This window comes from Lissotriton helveticus, chromosome 7 (genome assembly GCF_964261635.1).
Source record: "Lissotriton helveticus chromosome 7, aLisHel1.1, whole genome shotgun sequence".
Lineage (NCBI taxonomy): Eukaryota > Metazoa > Chordata > Amphibia > Caudata > Salamandridae > Lissotriton > Lissotriton helveticus.
Genome location: NC_136068.1, coordinates 70,043,798 through 70,066,197, shown reverse-complemented (window position 1 = coordinate 70,066,197; position 22,400 = coordinate 70,043,798). Strand labels below are relative to the sequence as shown.

The following is a 22,400-nucleotide window of genomic DNA, read 5'->3' as shown; positions in this document are numbered from 1 at the left end:
AGACGCCACGCCTTGCTGAGGTCCGCCAACTTTTCGGCAGATGTCCAGAACACACTCATGGACATGCCGTTCGATGGCCGTCGCCTCTTTGGCGACAAAGCAGACCATGCGCTCGAGCGCTTTAAGGACTCCAGGGCTACGGCCAAGTCTTTGGGCCTCTCGGCCCCGCGCCAGCAATCGGCTGCTTATCACTCCTTTCGTGGCCACGGAAGGGGTGCACCCACACGTGCCGCTAGCCACGCTCCGCAGGGCAATACCCAACGCGGTGGTGGCCGTGGTAACCGCCGTCCTGGCGGTAGGGGTCAACGGCGAGGTCAGTCCACACCTTACCCCGCAGCATCCGCCTCGAAACCCTCCTAGTCCGTGCTTTCAGGCCCATGTGACGCCAGTGGGGGGGGGCAGGGTTCGCCATCACCACCTCCACTGGCGCACTGTCACTTCGGACAGGTGGGTGCTGCAAATCGTCCGAAGGGGCTACTCCCTCCCCTTCGAGGCGACTCCTCCAGCCATGCCACCCAGACCCACCGTGTATCGGGGGATCATTTGCGACTTCTGCAGGAGGAAGTTACGGCCCTCTTGGCCAAGGGGGCCATCGAGCGCGTTCCTGGGCCAGAAGTAGGGTGTGGTTGCTACTCCCACTACTTTCTGGTACCCAAGAAGGGCAAAGGGGGCCTACGCCCTATCTTGGATCTACGGAACGTCAACGGCTTCCTCCGGAAGGAGAAGTTCAAAATGCTGACACTGGCTCAGGTCTTAGCTGCCCTGGACTCAGGAGACTGGATGGTAGCGTTGGACTTGCAGGACGCTTATTTCCACATCCCCGTCCTGCCGGCCCACCGGCGCTACCTGCGGTTCATGGTTGGCCACGAGCACTTTCAGTTTACCGTGCTCCCCTTCGGCCTTACCAGCGCCCCACGGGTGTTCACAAAGGTGATGGCGGTGGTCGCAGCTCATCTGCGCAGGTTAGGGGTTTCAGTCTTCCCCTACCTCGACGACTGGCTGTTGAAGGCGGGCTCGCCCCAGACAGTCGTCAGCCACCTCCAGACTACGGCAGATCTCCTGCAGCAGCTGGGGTTCTCGTTCAATGTGCTGAAGTCACACCTGTGCCCCTCTCAGAAGCTGCTTCAACATTCTCCGCATGCTCAAAAAAACATTTCGCTGGATCCCCACCGAAACCAGAAAAACAGTCACCCACGCTCTTGTCACGAGCCGACTGGACTACGGAAACACCCTCTACGCAGGTACTACCGCTAAACTCCAGAAGAAACTCCAACGAATCCAAAACGCCTCAGCCAGGATCATATTAGACATCCCGCGCAACGAACACATCTCTGGCCACCTGAAAGACCTCCACTGGCTACCAGTCAATAAGAGGATCACTTTCCGACTGCTAACCCACGCACACAAATCACTCTACGACATCGGACCAGAATGCCTCAACTCACGACTGTCCTTCTACACCCCCTCCCGCCAACTACGCTCTTCCAGCCAAGCCTTCGCCACTGTACCTCGCATCAACAAGACCACCATGGGAGGCAGATCCTTCTCATACCTGGCTGCTAAAACATGGAACTCACTCCCCACTCACCTTCGCCTTACCCAGAACCACCTAGCATTCAGAAAGCAACTTAAAACGTGGATATTTGACAAGTAATCCTCCTCCCCTCCCTAAGCGCCTTGAAACCCTCTGGGTATGTAGTGCGCTATATAAATTCTTTGACTTGACTTGACTTGACTCCTCTTCATCGGAGTAGTTCTAGACTCGGCGCAGTTTCGGGTTTATCCACCCGAACAGCGGGTCCGGGATATTCAGGCTCTGATTCCCATCTTTCACCCGTTATCCCGGGTCTCGGTCAGGTTGACGCTGCGGCTTCTGGGGCTGATGGCCTCCTGCATCCTACTGGTGCATCACGCCAGGTGGCGGATGCGGGCTCTGCAGTGGGACCTGAAGTTTCAGTGGGCCCAGCATCAGGGCAACCTGTCCGACCATGTCCTGATCTCGGAGGGCACTGCGAGACAGCTGCAGTGGTGGCTCACGGACCGCGATTGGGTCAGGGGCAGATCCCTCTCCCTTCCCCAACCGGAGCACGTAGTTGTGACGGACGCGTCCCTCCAGGGCTGGGGAGGCCACATGGGAGAGGCGGAGATCAGAGGCCTCTGGTCTCCGGCGGAGGCCCGGCTCCACATCAACCTGTTGGAGTTACGGGCGATTCGTCTAGCACTGAAGGCATTCCTCCCCTCTGTCCGGGGGAGTGTAGTGCAGGTGTTCACGGGCAACACCACCGCCATGTGGTACTGCAACAAACCGGGCGGGGTGGGGTCGAGGGCCCTTTGCCAGGAGGCTCTGCGCTTCTGGCAATGGCTGGAACGCCAGGGCGTGACCCTGGTGGCTCAACACCTGGCAGGTTCTTTGAACGCCAGGGCGGACGAGCTCAGCCGTCGGTGCATGATGGATCACGAATGGCGTCGGAACTCGGACGTGGCGCAAGGCCTCTTTCAGCAATGGGGAGAGCCTTGGTTAGATCTATTCTCCACCGAAGAGAACGCACAATGTCATCTGTTCTGCGCGTTGGAATTTCCAAGGCGGCACTCGCTCGGAGACGCTTTTCGTCGCGAGTGGAGTTGCGGTCTGTTGTACGCCTTTCCGCCTATACCACTTCTGCCCAGAGTGCTGAAGAAGATCAAGCGCGACCGGGCCCAAGTCATCCTTGTGGCGCCGGACTGGGCGAGAAGGTACTGGTATCCAGAGCTACTCAGTATGTCAGTCGATCCCCCGGTTCGTCTGCCTCTTCAGGAGGACCTTCTGTCGCAGCAGCAGGGGATGGTCCTCCACCCGAACCTATCCAGTCTCCACCTCCATGCTTGGAGATTGAGCGGCGACAGTTGAGGCCATTTGACTTGCCTCCTGAAGTCTGTAACGTCATTCTGGCAGCCAGGCGTCCCTCCACAAAGTCGGTATACGGCTGCAGGTGGAACAGATTTGTGGCATGGTGCACAGCAAAGGCTGTGGATCCTCTAGCTGCCCCTCTTTCTGAGGTTCTTCTCTTCCTTCTTTCTCTTGCCCAGCAGGGCTCTGCTCTGGGCACTATCAAGGGCTACCTTTCTGCCCTTTCAGCCTTTCTCAGGCTACCTGATCAGCCTTCTTTGTTCAAGTCCCCTATTGTAAATAGATTTCTTAAGGGCATCACACACACGTTTCCTCCTGTTCCGTTTGTGATGCCTCAGTGGGACTTGAACCTGGTTCTTACATTTCTGATGTGCGCTCCCTTTGAGCCACTTCACAACTGTCCTCTTCGCCTTCTGACTTTGAAGACTGCTTTCCTGGTTGCCATCACCTCTGCCAGGAGAGTGAGTGAGCTCCAGGCCCTTTCTTGTACTCAACCTTTCCTTTCTGTCCATCCGGACAAAGTGGTGCTACGTACCAAACCTTCTTTCCTGCCCAAGGTTGTCACGGCCTTCCACATCGGGCAGTCTATCACCTTGCCAACCTTCTTTCCGCCACCGCATCCCTCTAAAGAGGAAGAGCGGCTCCACCATCTGGACCCAAAACGTGCGCTCTCATTTTATTTGGATCGCACACGCCAGTTCCGGGTGGATGACCAACTCTTTGTTGGTTACGTGGGCGCTAAGAAGGGGAAAGCGGTACACAAGAGGACCATCTCCCGGTGGATCATCTTGTGTATCCAGGCATGCTACTCCTTGGCTAGGAAGGAGCCCCCTGCTGGATTGCGGGCTCATTCTACCCGAGCCACGGCGACTACCACTGCCCTGGGCAGGGGTGTGCCCTTACAAGACATCTGTCAGGCGGCTACGTGGGCATCGCTGCACACGTTTGCAAGACACTACTGCCTGGACAGCCAAGTCCGGAGGGATGGCTTCTTTGGCCGTTCCGTCCTCCAGGACTTTCTGGTGTGATTATTGGTTCGCAGACCCACCACCGGGGTTGGTATTGCTGGGGTATCTATTCTAAGGTAAGGAATCTAATACTAACGTGTCTCTTTCAGATGCACAAGTTACTACTTGTGTAACGATATATCTGTAAGAGACATTAGTTAGTATTAGATTCCTTACCGACCCACCTATCCTCCCCGTTCTGCGAACCAATATCTAGGGTTAGGGTTATCCCCTTTCAGGGCCCTAGTTTCGATGGCACCAGTGTTGGTTTTTAACATGGCTCTGCGTTTCTGGCGCGGAAAAGCTGTGTCTAAGAACTGACGTCCGCACGCGGAGGCGTCGTCTGCGGCTCCGACGTCATCACGGCGCCCACGACGCCGACGACTGACGCGGAGCCGCAGACGACGCCTACCGACGCGCAAGGGTACTGCTACGCAAAAATTTCCGGATCCAGTCTGACGCCTGGGGATATTCTAAGGTAAGGAATCTAATACTAACTAATGTCTCTTACAGATATATCGTTACACAAGTAGTAACTTGTGCTTTAGTACAATAGTTTCATTAAGATGGAAATCCTTAGGGACTTTAGAGATGAATGTGGGATTGAATCGGAGAGTTACAGTACCATCTTTAAAAAAATGCAAGAAAGGAGCTTTATCACTGAAAGCTTCTATTTCACTAACCCTTCTGGGTGATTTAAGAGCCAATAGCAGTGCCACTTTCCATGTCAGAAATATTACCTCTGCCCTGTGTATAGGTTCAAATGGATTCTCCATTCGTTGCACAAGGACTGTATTAAGCTGCCTAGTGGGAGGAGGAGACTTTATTGGAGAGAAGACTCTGAAAAGACCTTTAAGGAACAGCTTAGCGACTATTTGAGCATAATGATGGTGAACACGATGAACGTCTGTATCTTGAGATTGATGCTAGGTGCACTTTTATATAAGCGTGGACCAAACCTGATTTTGCCAATGATAAAAGGTAAGGTAAAAATTGCTCTGGTGGTCCCAAGATATGGTGAATATTCTTTTTCTGGCACCGTAATCAAACACTTCCATTTCATTTGTGGGTGAGCTGATATGTAAAGAAAATATTGTTTTGTAAGAAAAAGACTGTTGTGTTAGGAAGCCACTCACATCTCTTGAAATAAAATATTGGCAGCAAATCTAGTAAGGATTCAGAATGTGAAGGCAGATAGCCTCCACAGACTTTTGCCAGTCAAGAATAAGAGGTGCATCTCCAGGGGGAAGACTCCTTTCTTCCACAGATATGAAGTTCCATAAACAGAAAGTCACTCAGAGCAATAAAGTGTTGCAAGTAATGTTCGGGAGAGCTCTCTGCTCAGTTAGTGATGCAGTATCACTGGAGTGGAGGCTTCTGCGTTCCAGCGATTCTACTCATCTAGAACTTGATTCACAAAATTGGATGCTACGTGGAACATGTAATTCCTAATGCCCTGGACTGGGCCATGTGGCCCTGGCATTAAGACCTTCTCAGTATCAAATTGTGCTGGCATCTTCCTCTGCCGGATGATGTCTTTTACAAGCATGATAGTTGTCTTCACCCCAGATTCGGAGCTAAGCCTTCTGACCTTGGTCTTGAGTGGTTGACCTTATCTTATGATTTGTCCCCAGAAGTTGTCTTTCTACTCACTTTTGGGAAGGCATATCGACTACTTCTCCGCGGTTATGATCCGTACCAGTGGCCTTCACATCTGCACAGCTTTATTAGGCTCTATTGTTTGGATGACAGTTCGCAATAGAGGTCCTGCAGAGCTTTATGGTCACATTTCATATGTCTATCTCCTGGCCCTTCTTCAGGGTTATGTAGGTATATGCTAACATAAGGAAGTGCAGGAGCCAAAATCCAATAGAAGAACAAGCTTGGACATCATTCCTTTAGATGGCTCCTGTGAAATCCTTTTTGCTCACCAGTTTTCTTTCCTGAGGCAGGCTGATGAAATTACTGCAACACATCATGTATTTGTCTTATGTGTCTTGCTTCTTTGGGGATGTGCAAACCATTATGGTAAAGCATACAACACAGCTCCATCTTGACTCAATATAACTACCTCCAACTTCACTTATTGTGGGTGCGCAGCTCTGCCAACGATGTTGAACGTTGCCACCTGGAAAAAGTGACTTGCTGTTGAAAAATGTTAATGGCTAGATTTTAACGCAAGGTTTACATTGAGGCTGCTCACACTGCTGGAGGTCAGACCACTTGCAGTGTAACATCTGCAATTAATGTCCACCATACTCTGGAGAAGGTGCAAATGTCAGCTCCACAATCAATATAACATACAAAAAAACTTCCAAAGTACAGCACATCACCCAGATAGAGCATGATCACAAAGAACATAAAAGTGAGATTCAGATTTCAGTTTTAGTAGGAGGAAGCTCAAACCATTGATCTTCTAGGACACTCACATATTTCTGTTGGGAAGTTTACAGCATTGAAGCACATAGGTACTGGGAAATGGTACTGGGTACCATTTAGTGTATCTGCGAGTTCCACAGCTTCCACACCGCCTACCCCACCTCAGCAGTGCAAGGGCACATGCAGCAGAGAAGGAAGTAACCTCCAGCACAGAGATTGTCAGTGGAATGTTCACACTGGTGATGGCATGAGGCACTGACCATGTTTAAATGGGAGGAAACGCACAACTGTGGTGTACGGTACCAAGAGTGTATTTCTGGGAGGAAGCCATTCTAAGAAAGTGAGTTCTGCAGGCATTTTCTTTGTTTTGATCTAAGGCTTAACATTTTTTGTAATTTCTCCCCGCAGGACATCGTATGAGCCATCACCAGCCGCTGCCCCCAAGGGCACCCACCTACTCTAATCACCGCAATGCCATGAGATACCCCAGCAACAGCGAAGAGATTCATGATGATTTCGACTGGGACTCTATTGCTTAGGGCCATGTGCCTGCACTGTAACCTGCACAATCCATATCCCTCTTTCTATTGTCCAGCACTGGACGAGTTGAAGGGGGGAGAGAAACAGAGACAGAAGTTTAAGGAGTGAAGCCTGTCTGTAAATATATATAAATATATAAATATATATCTCTCAGCAGCGGACAATCAATTGAGACCGGAAGCTTGAGAATACCCAGGTGGGAAGGAGGGAGAGTTGAGGGGCCTCCTTTTAATTTTCTCTTCCTGTTCGTTTTATTTTGTTTAATTATCTGCCCACTCCTTCTGCCTTCCTGTCCATACCGTGACATTTTAGTACCACCTTGTACCGAGGGTGCATGTGGTGCCTGGAGAAAGGATTTAGAATAATGTAATGCAGTCAGCAGAAGATGTCGCATCTTGAGCAAGGCAATAGCCACCAAGGACATTGGCCTGATGTAGAAACTTCTGTCCTGGATTTATCTGCAGCCTGCCTCAGCAGCAGGCCTCGCGTCAAACGGAGCGTGGCACAAGAGGATCAGGGAATCCTTCACAACCCAACATTGTCAGGGTGTGAGGGTTCCACACCGCGGTAACACAGGGAATTTGAGGCACTTTTGTGATCACGGTTCTTTATCCCAGTACCAACACCCCATACCTGGCTGCAACCAAACACAGATTGCTCCAACAGACTGTTCATGCCCAAGAGGGGAGAAGGTTACCTGCCGCCAGAAAGGTCCACTTGTGTGGTCTGGGGAGAGAGATTGGTGTGACTTTCTGTGACCAGAAAATTCAGATCTGCTCTGTGAAACCCGAGTCTGTAAGATCTGTGAAATTTGATTGATAGCACTTACACCTAGAGCAAGAGCTTTTAAGGTTTGTGAAGCCTTAAAGATAGCTCTGCTCTGTACAATTTCTAAGATGTGTGTACCCAAGGACTCTTCTGCTGTCTAAAGCCTGTAGGATGTCTACCGGAGGGATAGCAATGCATTGTAAAGCCTGAAGCAATTTGATGTGTATAACACAGGGTCTTGCTTCTTTAAAGCCCAAACCTGTAAGATATGTAACTGAGTGGTAGCTCTGCTGTATGAAATTTGACTTTGAAAGGACAGTGCAATGTAAGGGTTAGGTCTGAGTTCTGAAATGTGAACCGGAGTTTGGAAGTGCTGTGTAATCATAAGATGGGACAGTTGAGACCCCAGCCTGTGACATCTGTGTAACCTGAGACGTAGCTCCTGATGTCTGTGGCCCACGTCTGTTATCTGTGCAACCTGAGGGGTAACTGTGCTGCTTCAGTCTGTGATAGCCATGTATTCTGAGGGATAAGGCAGTTGAAGGCAGCAGACAGTGTCTGAGGGTTCAATCTGTCCTCGGAAGAGTCTTTCTATTTCCTAAAATTGTCAAGTTTTTAAAATCTATTACAATGGCATCCCACAGTGTTTAGATGAATAAAATGTTATATTGGCAAAATGTCTATATTGGCAGCAGCCTTGAAGCCTAATGTGGATGCAAGAGAGTTCAGCTTTCTCCCCCAAAATGTCATTTTGAAATGAGGTGCCGACATGGCACGTTAATCCACTAGGATATTGGAGAATAGACGATCATTGACCAGAGCTGTAACTGCAACATTGGCTGTACCAATCCGATAGCAGGTACTGGTCAGAAACCGCATCAGCCTGTGATATTTAAGGTTCTGGCGAATCATAAAAAGATTTCTATTTCTTTGTCGCTGCCTGTTTGTGATGTGTGTTTGTGCAGAGTATGTGTGGCTCGTGCACTGAATCAGAGACAGCTGATAGGCTAAAACACAGGTCAGAAATGTGTAAAAGTTGCCCGTTTACTCTCGAAACAGATGAAATGTAAAATATTCAGCGTATGCAACTATCAGTGGTGTATTGGTTGTCCTACCTGTTGTCAGTCCAGACTTCTCTTGCACGGACAATGAATGTTCTAACATCAGTTTGTTCCTTTTGTAAGAATCACCATTTAAATCGCTGTCAGGCCCTTCAGCTTTGATTGAGCTACTCCGATACCAGAAAGTTTTATTCTGTCATTCAGGGACTTACCTTCTGTCAGAGCTAGCAGATCTCACTCGGATCTCCCTACTAGCACAGGGTTTGTCTGTGTGACTTATAGTCTCACCCCCCCCCTGTCGCCGCCCCCCCCCCGCCATTTAGAGTGAAGAGACTGATGGTGTAGAAGCACCAAAACTCTTCATCTCGAATACCATCCCTAAATTAACAGACAAGTTTTCCACCATAGTGAAAATTGATGCGGTATTGTTTCACTCTGGACAAACTGCCCTTCACAACTTAAATCCGCTCCCAACGTTTATGTGTAGGACCGCCATCCAGCGAAATTATGCTCTTCAGTAAATATGTATGCGTGAATCCTTTCCAGTCTTTGTCCAGCTTCAGTGTTAGGCTCCACATAATCAGGCCCGAGAAACATAGCTCTTTTTCAGAATCACAGGAGACTCATCTACTGGAACATACACACAGCTGTCACTTCCACTCATTAAAAACTTAAATAGAAACTAAAATGCTAATATGTGCAGTAGGCTCAAATAAAGGTTATCCTCACACATACCAGCATACGCTATCCGACATTTGAATCTCCGCACCAAAACTTCACCCGCCAACAACTGCATGCAAGACGAGGGGCTGCACCCTCAACATCACCAACGCTGTAGTTAATGTTGTCCCAAACAATAGCCAACCCCAACACACATCAGCAAAACCTGAGAAAAACGTAGCTGTAAAGTAGACTTAAAGCCTAGTACAGAAAAATGTAATTGTTGAGATAAGCAATGACATTACTAAAAACAACATCAATGACTCAGCCCGGCCAAAGCGTTTTGTCCTCAAAGAGGACTTCAACGGGGCTGTTTTATTCCTTTGGTTTCATTGGAGAATAATAAAAGGCGATATAGAAAAAGCAGCTTAATATCTACACCCCATTGGGTTCTGTTAGTTACGCCTGAATAAGATAACACACTAGCAACGTCCCATATCTTCTACATCCATTGACATATGACATTACTACACAGAAGTTGTAAAGTGACTGATAAACCTCTTACACGCAAATTAAGAAGGGGGGAGGGTAGACTTCACCGGAGCAGAACTGATAATGGTAATGGCCTCTTTGTAGACTGATTTTACTCCCCTACAAGGCTACCAAACGAGGCAGCTCAAGCATTAAGGCATGGACAAGATTGGCTGTTGCCCAGGGCCTTCCTTCCAAGAGCCCCATGAGAAAAGAGAACTTTTTCTTTATTTGACTTCTGTACATTTTGTTTCTCTATCTGAAACTCTCTACCTACTTCTGACTCTGTCCCCAGTGTCATTTTAAGTATTTTTTGGTGTCCCAGGTAAGAAATATTTCGGGTGTTTTTGTATGACCCTGTTAACGTTTAACATATAATTTAGTATCATTACCATACATTCTTGAATTAGCAGGACATGGATATAAACATTCAAATTGGTTATTTAAAAGGACCCATAAAAATCCTTAAGATGATTCTGCATTAAGGTATAAGGTCCTGGATTGGAGCCCTGCGTTTTCATAATAAATTATCTGTAGATGCCTGCCCCCCAGTTCAAGATTTTATATCCAGTATAATGTCAAAATACCACACCGCATGAAAGAAACATTGGGGTGCTGAATATTTTCAGCAGAAGAAACCTAAAGTGTATCTTGTTGCACAAACCACACATGCACACCTCACCAACCGAAAAAAGTCGCACCAGTTATGCAAATGACAAAATTCAGGTTTGATTCTGAACTAACTCACTCTAAATAACTCGCCCCATATTTAAGAACATAATCCTCAAGTTACGAACTATCCAAAAAACTGACTGTCCTATTGGGGTTGGGGGGGGGGGGGAACCATTCCTTCTGTAACATTTGCTATATCACCATCTGACTGAGCACACAGATCTCACCGTGACTGCCTGGACATTGTCATTCCTGTTGTAACATTCACCACCACAACCACGGTCTGATCTCCCCTGACACTTGACGCTCCATTCAAATGGTAGCAAGCACAAGCAAAGGCCATGACCCATTACTATCTGGATGTATGGCGCCATGGGTTACAAAAGAGGCACATTGTGGATTTTGAGAAAGGCCACCTTTGTGTTCTTTGCAGATGTAGTGATGGGTCTGCTGCTCTGATTTGGTAATAGGAGGTGCTTATGGACATAAACCTAGGTGGCTTCATTAATCCATGTCTCTTTCAAGAGCTTAGAGGATCCTCTGATGCTCCATGTCTCTTACAAGAGCTTAGAGGTTCCAAACCAGATTTGGTCACAGGAGGTGCCTTGTGTAAGTGCCTGCAGAGTCGAATATGGATTTGGCTCAAACATGGCCTTTTTGGCGAGCATGGGGTTTCTAAATCCATTGATGCATCAATTGCCTCTCCCTTCGAGAAGTTGCTGCAGCGCTGGAAAGCTCTGAGATGTAAACCCTCTTTCACAAGTTCAAATGTTCCTCCTCTGATTTTGCAGCATTGTCAGTGGTTTCCCAATATTTGTAGCAGACCAGAGAGGCTGAGAGTCCATGCTGCTCCCAGGTCAGAGATCATATCCTCCACCCAGTTGACCAACCACCAGCCTTTTTATACCGGTTTACAAATTCTTGAAAGTGCTGTCCTAGCCATATCAGGATATAACGAGGGAGTGCCATTGGGTTGCTGAGGCCAGCTGTGGGATTTGTCAAAGACTTTATAATTGTCCTACTCTTGATGACTCTGAGGTGTAAGATATGTGTTTTCGGTGTTTCTGTTCTCCAGTGCCTAAAAGGAAGGAGATGTTTCTCTTCCTTGTAACGAGCCGCTTGTCGTATGTGGTTAACCCCTTGTTCTGCCCACCAAGTGAAGGGGCTGGCGGGACTGTCGGCACTTGTGCCAATATTTCCTGGTGCTTTTGGGATGTGAGGGGGGAAGGGAAAGAGGAAGGCAATATATTACATGTCGAAAATATATAATGTGAGCGAAGTTATCTGGACTAACTGAGGTTTCCTCTGCACCCTCCCTCCCACGTTGCCTATCAACAGCCTGCAGCTCTAGGGGAAACCTAAGTGATTCGCATATCGTGACCCATGATGCTTTGCAGAAAGACTGATGCTTGATGCTGTTATTTTTGCATGCCTTGAATAAGAATAAAAAATTAATGTTTATGTTTTAACACTTGTTTCCGATTTCTTAAGCTGTTTGAGCTGGCGTGATGCTGGCAAACATTCGGAGCACCCATGAAACAGAAGTGTTTTTTTTCTGTCCAGTGACAGCATAGTGAGTAAATAGGCATGGCAAGGCCCTCCTTTGCACCAGGACTCCCCTGAGGGCTCTAAGTTATGCCACTTTAAACTGTCTGTGCCACATAATGACAGCTATTCACTCCTCTCCACATCTTACTTTGAACGGTACCAGTCATTTGACATTTTGATCATGCAATAGGAAGCATTGTTTGGACATTGCTTTAAGACCTGATCATTAAAATCCTGCTCTGTATGACTCCGGTGTACTATTGCCCGCATACACCTTTTCTGCTCCTTTAGTCTTTCTCTCCAGGAGAGATTGCAGTAGTGGTGGATGACCTGATGGTAACTTGTTCTAACTGATTCGATAGTGGTGGCATCTACTTCTCAAGAGTCTAGGGCTTCTTCACTGGTGGAGCAGAAATTAAACTATTCACCGGGTGGTGCAGAAATTAAACTATTCAGTAGTGACAGATGTGCCCTTGTGAGCTTAAGGGGCGTAGATCATAATAGGGTGGATCCATCCCTGGGTTTTCTGAGCAGAGTATTGCTCACTGGTGATGTTCACAGTTCGCTTTGAGCAAAGGACGGCTGTGCTGACACATTCCAAATCAGCCTAATGGTTGAGGCAGGATGGTGTGGCTGGTGGCAAACCACCTTGATAGACGGTGGACCAGAGCTAACAGCAACCGCAGGGTGGAAATTGAAGATTGGAATCCGCAACCCCCATGGCTCAACTGGCATTCAACTCCTGTGTCACCCTGTCAAAGTGGGCAGCATAAGATACGGATTCAATGAAGATGAAATGTCTGGATATTATTTGTCTGTGTGCCCGGCTGTGCTACAGCGTGCCAATTGTCAAGAGGAAACACACCTTTCACTAGTGTTTTACCAAGATACTGTGACCAATTTGTGAATATTAAAACCCATAAAAGGGTAGCATTTTTTTATGCAATAGTAATTTTAAGATCTGCATGAAAAGAGCAGTAACGTCTGAAATACAGGCAACTTTTTTTGGCCATTCTAGCATTTCTTAGATGCATAGAGTAGCTTCTTATTTGTAGCCAATCTATCTGGTTCACTGAAATCCTGATCGGATGCTTTGAGTTCTCTCAGGGGGCACTGAACCAATTTACTCAGCACTTTAGGGATGGACCTTACTTTACCCTCCCTACAGTGCTTCTAACATAAGAGTTTTGAGGAGGGGCTTTCGGGGGTTAGCAGTTTACAATTTTGGGTTGTCTTTCTCATCTTCGAGGCTGTTTACTCTTGAATTGCCAAATTGTTTCCTAGAATTGTTGATGATAATGAAATAGCAAGGATTTTCCTTCAATAATATTTTATTATTGGAATAACCCTTAAAAACATACATACCTAAACTTCATTACCTCAATGTTATTTCTGGAACAACCGATGGACAAGAGATACTCTTGTTTCTTCAACAACAACAAAAAAGGTCTTACCTCTCTTCCTGTGAGGAACCGCTTCTATATTTTAGAGTACAGTGCTTCAGTTTTATAAATATCATTCAACATAGACTGTTAAGAGAAGAGGGAAAGTACCACAAATAGCGACCAGCAAAGTACTACTCCTTAAAGTCCCTAGTGCTTTTGAGAATATTTCCACATGTGGAAATTCTTTCTCTTCTAAGTCAAAAATACAGGTTGATCCCTGTGCAGTTTGCGGTACTTATTCAATCCATAAACTTGCTTCCTAGTGAGGTACTTTGTCCACTGTGGTTTCTTCAGCTTTGTCCTTGGATGCTCCCAATCTCGAGTCCCTTCTCTCCATTGAAACTCCTTTCTTCATCTACTGTTTCCCCAGTCAAAAACCTGATGTCCATACCTGCACATTTCATTGCACAATCATGGAGGCCCACATTATTTGAAATTAGAACTTTCTCCTTGATGGATACAACGCTGCTGCTGGCCACATCGTGGTTTCCACTGTAGACAGTCAGAGCCAAGCGCACCCACAACGGCATCGGCTGGAGACTCCGGATCAATTGACCAAGGATCCTTCCTCTGGAGTTTGACCTCGACCTGAGCCGCATCTCCCTACAAAGAAACATCCTGAGTGCTGTTCCTTCATAAATGAGCTGCCCTTTAAAAAGGTTAGACATTCATCGCCTGCTACTGTGGAGACCATTTGATGGTGAAAACTTTGGAGCCTTGTCCCAGAGTTCAAGGCAGAGAGGCTTCTGAGGTATCTTTTGTGCTGACACAAGCTTCGAAGTCGGAAGCTACGAAAAAGAAAAAAAAATTGTTTTCTGATGCTGGACAGCAACAACAAAAAAAGATATTTGTGCGCACACGAGTCCTCGCGTATGCGTCATGACTGCATGGCGGCCATTGTGATGACCTATATGCATCACCACGTAGCTGCAATTGTAGGTGTATTTTTTTTTTATTTACTGTTCCCAGATGGTCCAGGACAGACTTGTAGTAGTTACTTTTTATTTTATTAAAAGCATGTTTTAAAGGAGTGGTCCAGCAGCAAATAGCAGTTGCAGGGCCAGCAAAAAAAAGATTAAAAAAAAAAAGAATAGTGAGTCGGGTGGGGAAGCAAACGTGACGAGAGCAAGGAAGAGCAACAGAGTACGAGAATGAGAGCCCGATACCGCACTCCCATGGAGTACTGAAGGCAAAAGAAAAGAGTGGTTCTCGGAGTGTGATGGGGCAGGATAAAAGTCATCCAATCTAAAGTATGGTAAATAAGCTGTGCTCCAGTGGCAGGGCAAACACAAGCAGAGGAAGGAAAGCTACTGAATAAGCAGCAAGCAAATGAGACTGACAAAGCCTGTCAATGTGAAGCAATGTTGCTGGTCCGAAGTCTATTCCATAACATACAACTAAAACTTGTCTTTATGTGAGACCTAAAAGAAAAAAAAGCTGAAACAGTCTTGCCTCCACCCCAGCACATTTGACCCCAGATGACTCCCGATTCAGACAAAGGTCCTGCATCTGATCCATTGAAGTCCAGATCAGGGGTCACTAATGACCAGGAGGACAATTTGCATGACTCCAGGATGGATACACAGAACTCCCTATCCTTAGAATAATATTCTGTGAAAGCTTTGCTCTGTCATAGTGAGAGCATCAACGCATCTAAAGTTCCTGTGCATGTGGACGAGGACGGTTTACTAATAGAAAACCCTTTCAGAAGTTGAATATGCAAATCAGTTTTTCATTAAGAAAATTAGATTGCTTAAGACAATCTTAGAGTGCTCAGAGGATAATTTTGGGGGAACTTATCAAGATCAGGGTGGTCCCTTCCAGTGTTGCAAATATATCAGACAAGCACCACAGAACCCTATATTCATTTGTGGACATGCTTCCCCCAGCAGAATTTCCGAGTGGACATATTGCCAACTCAAGTGAAGGTGCTGGTCATTTAGGAACATTGGGTCGAAATGGAGGAGCTGTTAAAAAATCTTCCTGACCGCTACCAGGAAAAAGCTACAGATCAAGGAAGATAAAGTTATTTCTAACACAAGCATTTGATACGTGTTCAGTGCAGTGGATACAGCCTCCCGACAAATCAGTGAGTGTCCTTCTCCTCCGACATGCTTGACTGAGGGTCTCTGTCTTTCATCCAGAGATACAGCAGCCTCTCTCATTGCTTTGCCTTTTAATGGCAAGAATCTTTTCCATCCTCCTGTGTATGAGATGCTTAAAAAAATTTGATTCAATCAAACTTGCTGTGGACGGGGGGGGAGAAGCTCAGCTATGCTGGTTCTCCTAGATCTGTCCGCAGCATTCACACCATCTCTCATGCAATCATAATCCAGAGATTAAGGGAGATTGGTGTCAAAGCACTAGGATGGATGAAAAACGTTGACTGATTGAGCACACTCTGTACACCTTGACCTTTTTAACTGTAGAACTGTGGCCTTGGAATATGGGGTACCACAGGGATCATCTTTGAGTCCCACCCTTTTTAATATATACGTGGCCTGCCTAGCCAAAGTTATACGATCATGTGGCTTTAATGTTATCTCGTATGCAGATGACACACAACTTCTCATCACTATGGGGCCTAACCTGGAGTCCACCAAACAGATTCAAGGATTGTGTGACCAAGATTGCCTCCTGGATGTCTGCTAATTTCCTCCAGCTGAACTCCGGTAAGACGGAGATTCTGCTTTATGGGGAAGCGCATGCTTTTTGGTCCGATGACTAGTGGCCTACGGAATTGGGGCCGACCATCCCAAAAAGAGTAGTCCAAGATCTTGGCGTCCTGATCAATGAGAACCTGTCTATGAAAGAACCTTTGAATTCAATCTCTGGAATATGCTTTGGTCTGATATGTATGCTTAGGAAAGCCTACCAATGGCTAACCTCGCAGACCAGAAAATCACTCACCCAGGCACTTATTGTGAGTCCCGTGGACTAGGGAAACTCTCTAATGGTTTCAATGAATGCGTGCCTTTTTGCCAAGCTCCACGTTTTACAGAACACGGCTGCCTGTTTGGTTCCACCTTGTTCTCCCTCTGAACTCGCGCTAAGATTCCCTCACTGGCTTCCAGTATTCCCTCTTCAAGTTTCTCTGCCTGGTCCTTACATGGAAGTGGCCCATGCGATCTGCAAAATAAGTTGGGCCCTACATTCTAACTCGCAATCTCCAATCTAGTGAAGCACCTGCTACTATGTCATAGGTGCATTAGCACGGCCAGGCATGGGGGCTGGTCCTTTTCCTTTCTGGCCCCATAACATTGGAATCAGCTACCTTTTCAGTAACTCTCCTGCTATGACCTAGCTTCATTTATTAAATCCCCAAAAACGTGGCTTTTTTAACCTTTCATTTTAATTTTGACCTGTGTTGGTGCGTTTGCACATATGCTTTGAATGCTCCTGCCATTGAGTGTTGGACATGGATGTTACGAGTTCTTTTTCTTTGAAGCATACGTTTTGGTTTTGAGGTAACTTGTGAAACCTCACAGAAACCGATTATGCACCAGGAAAAATATTTTTTTCCCTTACTCAGGTTGGATGTACTTTTGGAGCCTTAGAACTGCAATCAACAATGGTTCAACTCCAGTCACTGGAATTGCCTTGTGCAACATTGTAAGAACCACCACTACTGACGGCGACTCAGATTCAATCAGGACTGGAGAGTTTCCATTGGCTATGGGTCATATAGGAATAGCTCTTGTGTGATGGGCTATGGCAAACAAGCCCGTCCAGTTTTGTCCTAAGAGTCGCACCAAGTTCCCTTGATTGGGCCATCACTGAGTTTGTAATATTTGCTTGTCCAGCAACCATGAGGAATTGAGCTGATCGGCCTGCTAGGCTTTTAAAAAACAAAAAGACTATCGAATACTAAATAAAGCCTCTTGGGCTCAATATAGCGTGTAGGGAGAGGACCTTTCAGGGCTGATAACCTTCTTTATCATCTAAGGATCAACCTCAACAAGACTGCTCAAGAGCAAGCACTGCTTTTGAGGGTGCTTTCTTTGGGATAGAGCGTATTCTGAAGAGGCCTCAACAATCTACTCTGGCCATTGTACCTGAGCCTACTCTGCACCGAGAGACCTCCTCTGCTCCGGAGAGGCACACATTAAGGGCTCGGAGTCTCAAAGCCAAGCAATGCCTCTTTAGCACAGAGCTTTCCAAGCTGAAATTAGCAGTTCCAATGTTGTCCATGAAGTGGGTGCCAAAACACATCTCAACGACGTTTTCTATGCTGTGTGACACAACACCGGCCCTTGAGCTCCTGGAGCAGCCTGATGTCAGGCAGAGAAAGGTTTATATTCACCCTCCTTTGAGCAAAACTTTAGCTTGCCCTCCCCGTCTTGAGCCAAACCCAACAGCTCAAAGGAAGAGGAAGCTTACAGTTGAGGTTATTTCTGAATAATTGCAGACATTCCCCATACCAGATAGATGTAAGCTTAAAGACAGCAGCCCTGTTCTTCAGCCTCCACCATGTCCCACTCCTCCAGTATCATCCCAGCTTCCACCTTCTCTGCAACAGTCCACTCACTGGCTCAAGATAGTCACTTTGACCCGCAGAAGAACTACTCTGATCCTGTAAAGCAAAAGGAGGAGGTGAATATATTTGCAGGTCTATGTTGACCCACAGGATGACACCAGCCTGGAGCTGTACCCGGTGAAGGCTTCACCTGCAGACACAACAGAGTATCACACTGTAATGCAAAGAGCAGTAGACAACCACAGGGTGAAATGGCCCTTCATGGAGGAAGACGACTTCTTGGGACCGACCTTTTTTAAGGCAGAGGTTTATGCGATTGCTGCCAATGCTCTAGAGCATGAAAAATGCACATCAGGAAATTCTAAGTAACTGGGCAAGGCCAGGATGATTACAACTGGAATCAAAGAGAACTATGAGCCAGCACCTGATGCCCTGGTTTATATCAGGGGTCATGCACCATCGGTTTCCCTTGTAAGATGGGCAACGAGGTAAGAAAGATGTGCACAGAAACAAGAGGTGTACCACTTCAGGATAAAGAAACCCATGGGATTGACACAGGTGGGGTGTTTTGCACATAGCCATTCTCTGGGCATCCTCTCAAGCTACAACTGATACCACTGGAAGGAGATGGACCAACCAGCTAAACATCTCCCCAAGGCCCACCATGAGTTCTGGAGAGAGCTAATTTACAAGTGTCTGGTTTCCGTCCTGAGGTCCAACAGCACAGGTACTTTTGATGGTTAACACCTTTTTACACCCAGGTGGACATTATGGAAACAAAAATCAAAAGACCTAGCCAAAGGCATGGGTGTACTCCAGATGCAAAATGGTAAGAGTGCTTTTTATTGGCAATCGCTGAGACGGGGTGCCCGAACTGTATCCACATCGATGACCTGGCTTTCATCAGCTGCAGCTAAGTGAGGCATTTAAAAGAGGTTTCGAAGAAAACTGCAGCCGTGGGAAGAGTGCCTCCACCTCCAAGCAATAACTTATCTATCATTCCTGTGATAACTCAACACCTGTCAGGAAGAATTGGTTCTTCCTTCCATGGAGTTTTACACCACCAAGCATCCCACCTCACCTTCATGCCATCAGTCTGGAACCTAGAGACTGTTGCAAGTGCTTAGTAAAGGTGCCATTATAAAACCTGTTCTCCTACACTAGGCAGGTCTACTTCCAATATTTTGCCGTCCTACAGAAGGGTAAAAGACACACAATTGATGGACGGAATGCAGAACAAATAACAACATTCACCCCCCAGTCAAGAGATCTTGGTTAAATCCATCATTCTTTTGCTCACCATGCCACCCCAGTTTAAACCTGGCCATATGCAAATCAGTCTTGACCCTGTGCCTCATGGGAACAGTCCAGCCCGAACTGCCAAGCCAGGTGTTATGATAAGGAATTCCACAGGAAACGGAAGTCGAGTTGAAGAAGTAGATTTATTTCTTCATTACAATAACTTCACCCAGTGCGCGATGCATCCGTCTTCAGGCGAACTCCAACGGTGACTGGCCACACATTGAAGACAACCGTCAAGCGCATGCATCGCGCGTGGGTACGCACTCAAGACATAACAATACATGCATCCACAGTGCGCGTGGATGCATGTTCGAAAGATAACATCAGCATCGCGTGATGTATCACACGATGTAACAAGAGTAACCACTACATCACCTTCCCCCTTACAATAATGAACAATGAAATAAAGACACAATAAAATTAGTGTACATAACTATCAGAAAGAACTATCACTCTAATATCTGACAAAATCATCAAATTTCCTAGGAGCTCTGATGGTTCTTCCATGAAAAGAAATCGTGTGTGAAGGGGTAGTACCAGTAACTTGAGAGGAAGCACCAGGATATTGAAGATGTGTATCAGATGTTTCACTCTCATTAACAGGAGAATTCAACCAATGGCTCCAATCAAGATCCTCAACTGGATCACTTTTCTTCATTTTAATGATGTTAGCTTGGTGATGGGAAATTTTTACTAGATGACGTTTGTTCCACCAACCCTTATCAATGAAAGCAGCCCCTTTACTAACCTTAAGAACTTTTGAAGGGTGAAAGAACTTGGATTCGCCTTTCTTTATTTTAGTAGGTTTCTTAATCAAAACCCAATCATCTATGGAAACTTCAACAGGAATTGTGTTGCATTTTAAATTGAAATTTTTCTTCATATGCATTTGATTGGCAACTACTCTCTTGCGGACAGAATTCAAGTCAATTTCCTTATGTCCCGACAACTCCTGAAGCCAGGAAGGAAATAAATTGGAATGGGAATCCCTCTTTCTCAATAAAGTAAAAGGGCCTGTAGTGCAATGTGGGGAAGTGTTGTAATATTCTAATCAAAGGAGAAAGGATCACTTGTCCTGCTCAACCTTAGGTATGCAGGATGGACGGGGGATGTCCCAATAGAAAGACCCTCAGGCACGTGATGGGTATGGTGGTGTCTAAAGCGGTATATCTTGGTTCTCCGCTTATGATTCACGTGTGTGCATAATCTCTACAAAATTGGATCAGTAAAATCCTACCAACTGCCAAGGATATCTCAGAATGGCAGAAAATCTAGGATTAAGCTATTCCAGAGAAGAGATCGACGCAATACTCGCTAGACCGGCACCATTTATGAACAGTGACCTCTCTCAAACCCTTTCCAGCTCCACAGAATGGGACGAATTAACCGAAGTAAAAAAAGAACAAGTCAGAACTGCCGTGCACGGCATAATCATGACGGAATATTTAAGAGTAAACGCGGCACCTAGAGGACTTTGGGTTACCACTGCACCAAGAATCTTTCTTAAAGATTTGGCCTTCAGAAAAGACTGGTCCGCCATTTCATGGAAATGTACCAGGGACTACCTAGTCCTGATCATAAAAACAGCTACAAGACTGACGGATGAGCTAACTGTAAAAATCCAAATCTTAGAAACAAAACTAAAAAACACGGTCAACATCACCGTATACAAAACGAAATTAGATGAAATAAATAAAGAAATGAGTGATTCTCATGAATACCTGATACAGACCAAGTTACAGAAACTAGCAAAGGAACTCAAGAAATTCTCTATAGAAAAAGTACACCCCTACAGTAACAAAGACTACAAGGCAGATGACAACGCCTCTAATAATGGATCAAACAGCGGTGCTTCAAGTACCAGCTCAGACCAGGGAACCGGTAATTCCAACAATCCCAAATACTACCAACAGAACAAAAGAGGAAATCGCCGTGGACGCAATTCCTGGCGCCCCCCTTTTTTCCAAATGGATAACCAAGGGATGCCCTTCCAGCCGTTCAACCCCCATTTCCAAGGCTGGATGAATCCATACTTTCAAGGCCCCCAGATGATGAACCACCAGATGCAACCTCACGGTGGACAGAATTTCCAACAACGCATTCCTTTTTTAGGGAATGGCCGCACATCCGAGAGAACACGGAGAAGAGGAGTGACCTGGTCCGACCAAACCAGACAGGTACAAACAAGGAGTGTAGCAAAAGCCCAAACGGGAACACCCACGAATCCCTCATCGTGAATCTCACAAACAGAATTTTGACCAAGGATGAAGAAAGCGTACTCAACAAAGGTCTGGGATATGTTCCTACACCTAAATTGGATGTATTCAAAACCAAATGTGAAATGGCAGAGTTTTGCCGGAAATTGAAATTGAAAGCCTACTTCAAAGGAGACCAACCACCGAATAAAGAAGGAGACACAACCCTAAAAAATAAATCATCCTTCTGCCCACTAAACTCCCAGGTCCCAATTGAGATACAAACCTTTGAACAGGTGATCTTCAAAGGCATTGACGAACTGGCTCATGATGCACGTAAACCATTCCAGAACATCACGAGATCTGAACAACTGGCACTGAATGCATTGAAAAGTGACAACGACATAGTCATAAAGCCAGCCGATAAAGGCGGAGGGGTAGTTCTCCTGACAAGTACAGGATACAATCAACAATGTATGGACCTGTTGTCAAATGACAAATCCTACAAGATTTTAACAACAGACCCCACACCAAGACTCCAGATGACAATTGCAATGATGATAGAAGAAGGGAGACCAACAACTGGATCTCCAAAAAAGAAGGGGACTACCTTAGAACCACCACACCAAGAACCCCTTACTTCTACTCACTACCGAAGACACATAAAGGACGGATACCACCACCAGGACGCCCAATTGTGTCGGGAATTGGTTCAATTCTTGAACCCCTCTCCCAGTTCGCTGATCAATATCTGCGACCACTTGTCCAAAGAACCCCGACATACCTTAAGGATACCAGGGACCTCCTTAACCATTTACAAAACATCGAGTACTCACCAGACACCATGCTCCTGGTGGGTTTCGATGTCGAAAGTTTGTACACCAGTCTACCACAGGAGAAAACCATGGAAACTCTTGAAAATATACTA

The 22,400-nt window shown here is 46.3% G+C and overlaps 1 protein-coding gene across 2 annotated transcripts in view; it reads left to right on the top strand.

The window, feature by feature from the left end:
- FOXJ2 (forkhead box J2) overlaps positions 1 to 8,514 on the top strand; it is a 280,606-nt gene extending 272,092 nt beyond the window's left edge. For both annotated transcript variants that reach the window (XM_078651469.1, XM_078651468.1), the window contains exon 11: positions 6,682 to 8,514. In XM_078651469.1, coding sequence (XP_078507595.1) covers positions 6,682 to 6,812 — 131 coding nt within the window. In that variant the 3' untranslated portion in view covers positions 6,813 to 8,514. The remainder of the gene's footprint in view (positions 1 to 6,681) is intronic.
- The last annotated feature ends 13,886 nt before the right edge of the window (positions 8,515 to 22,400 follow it).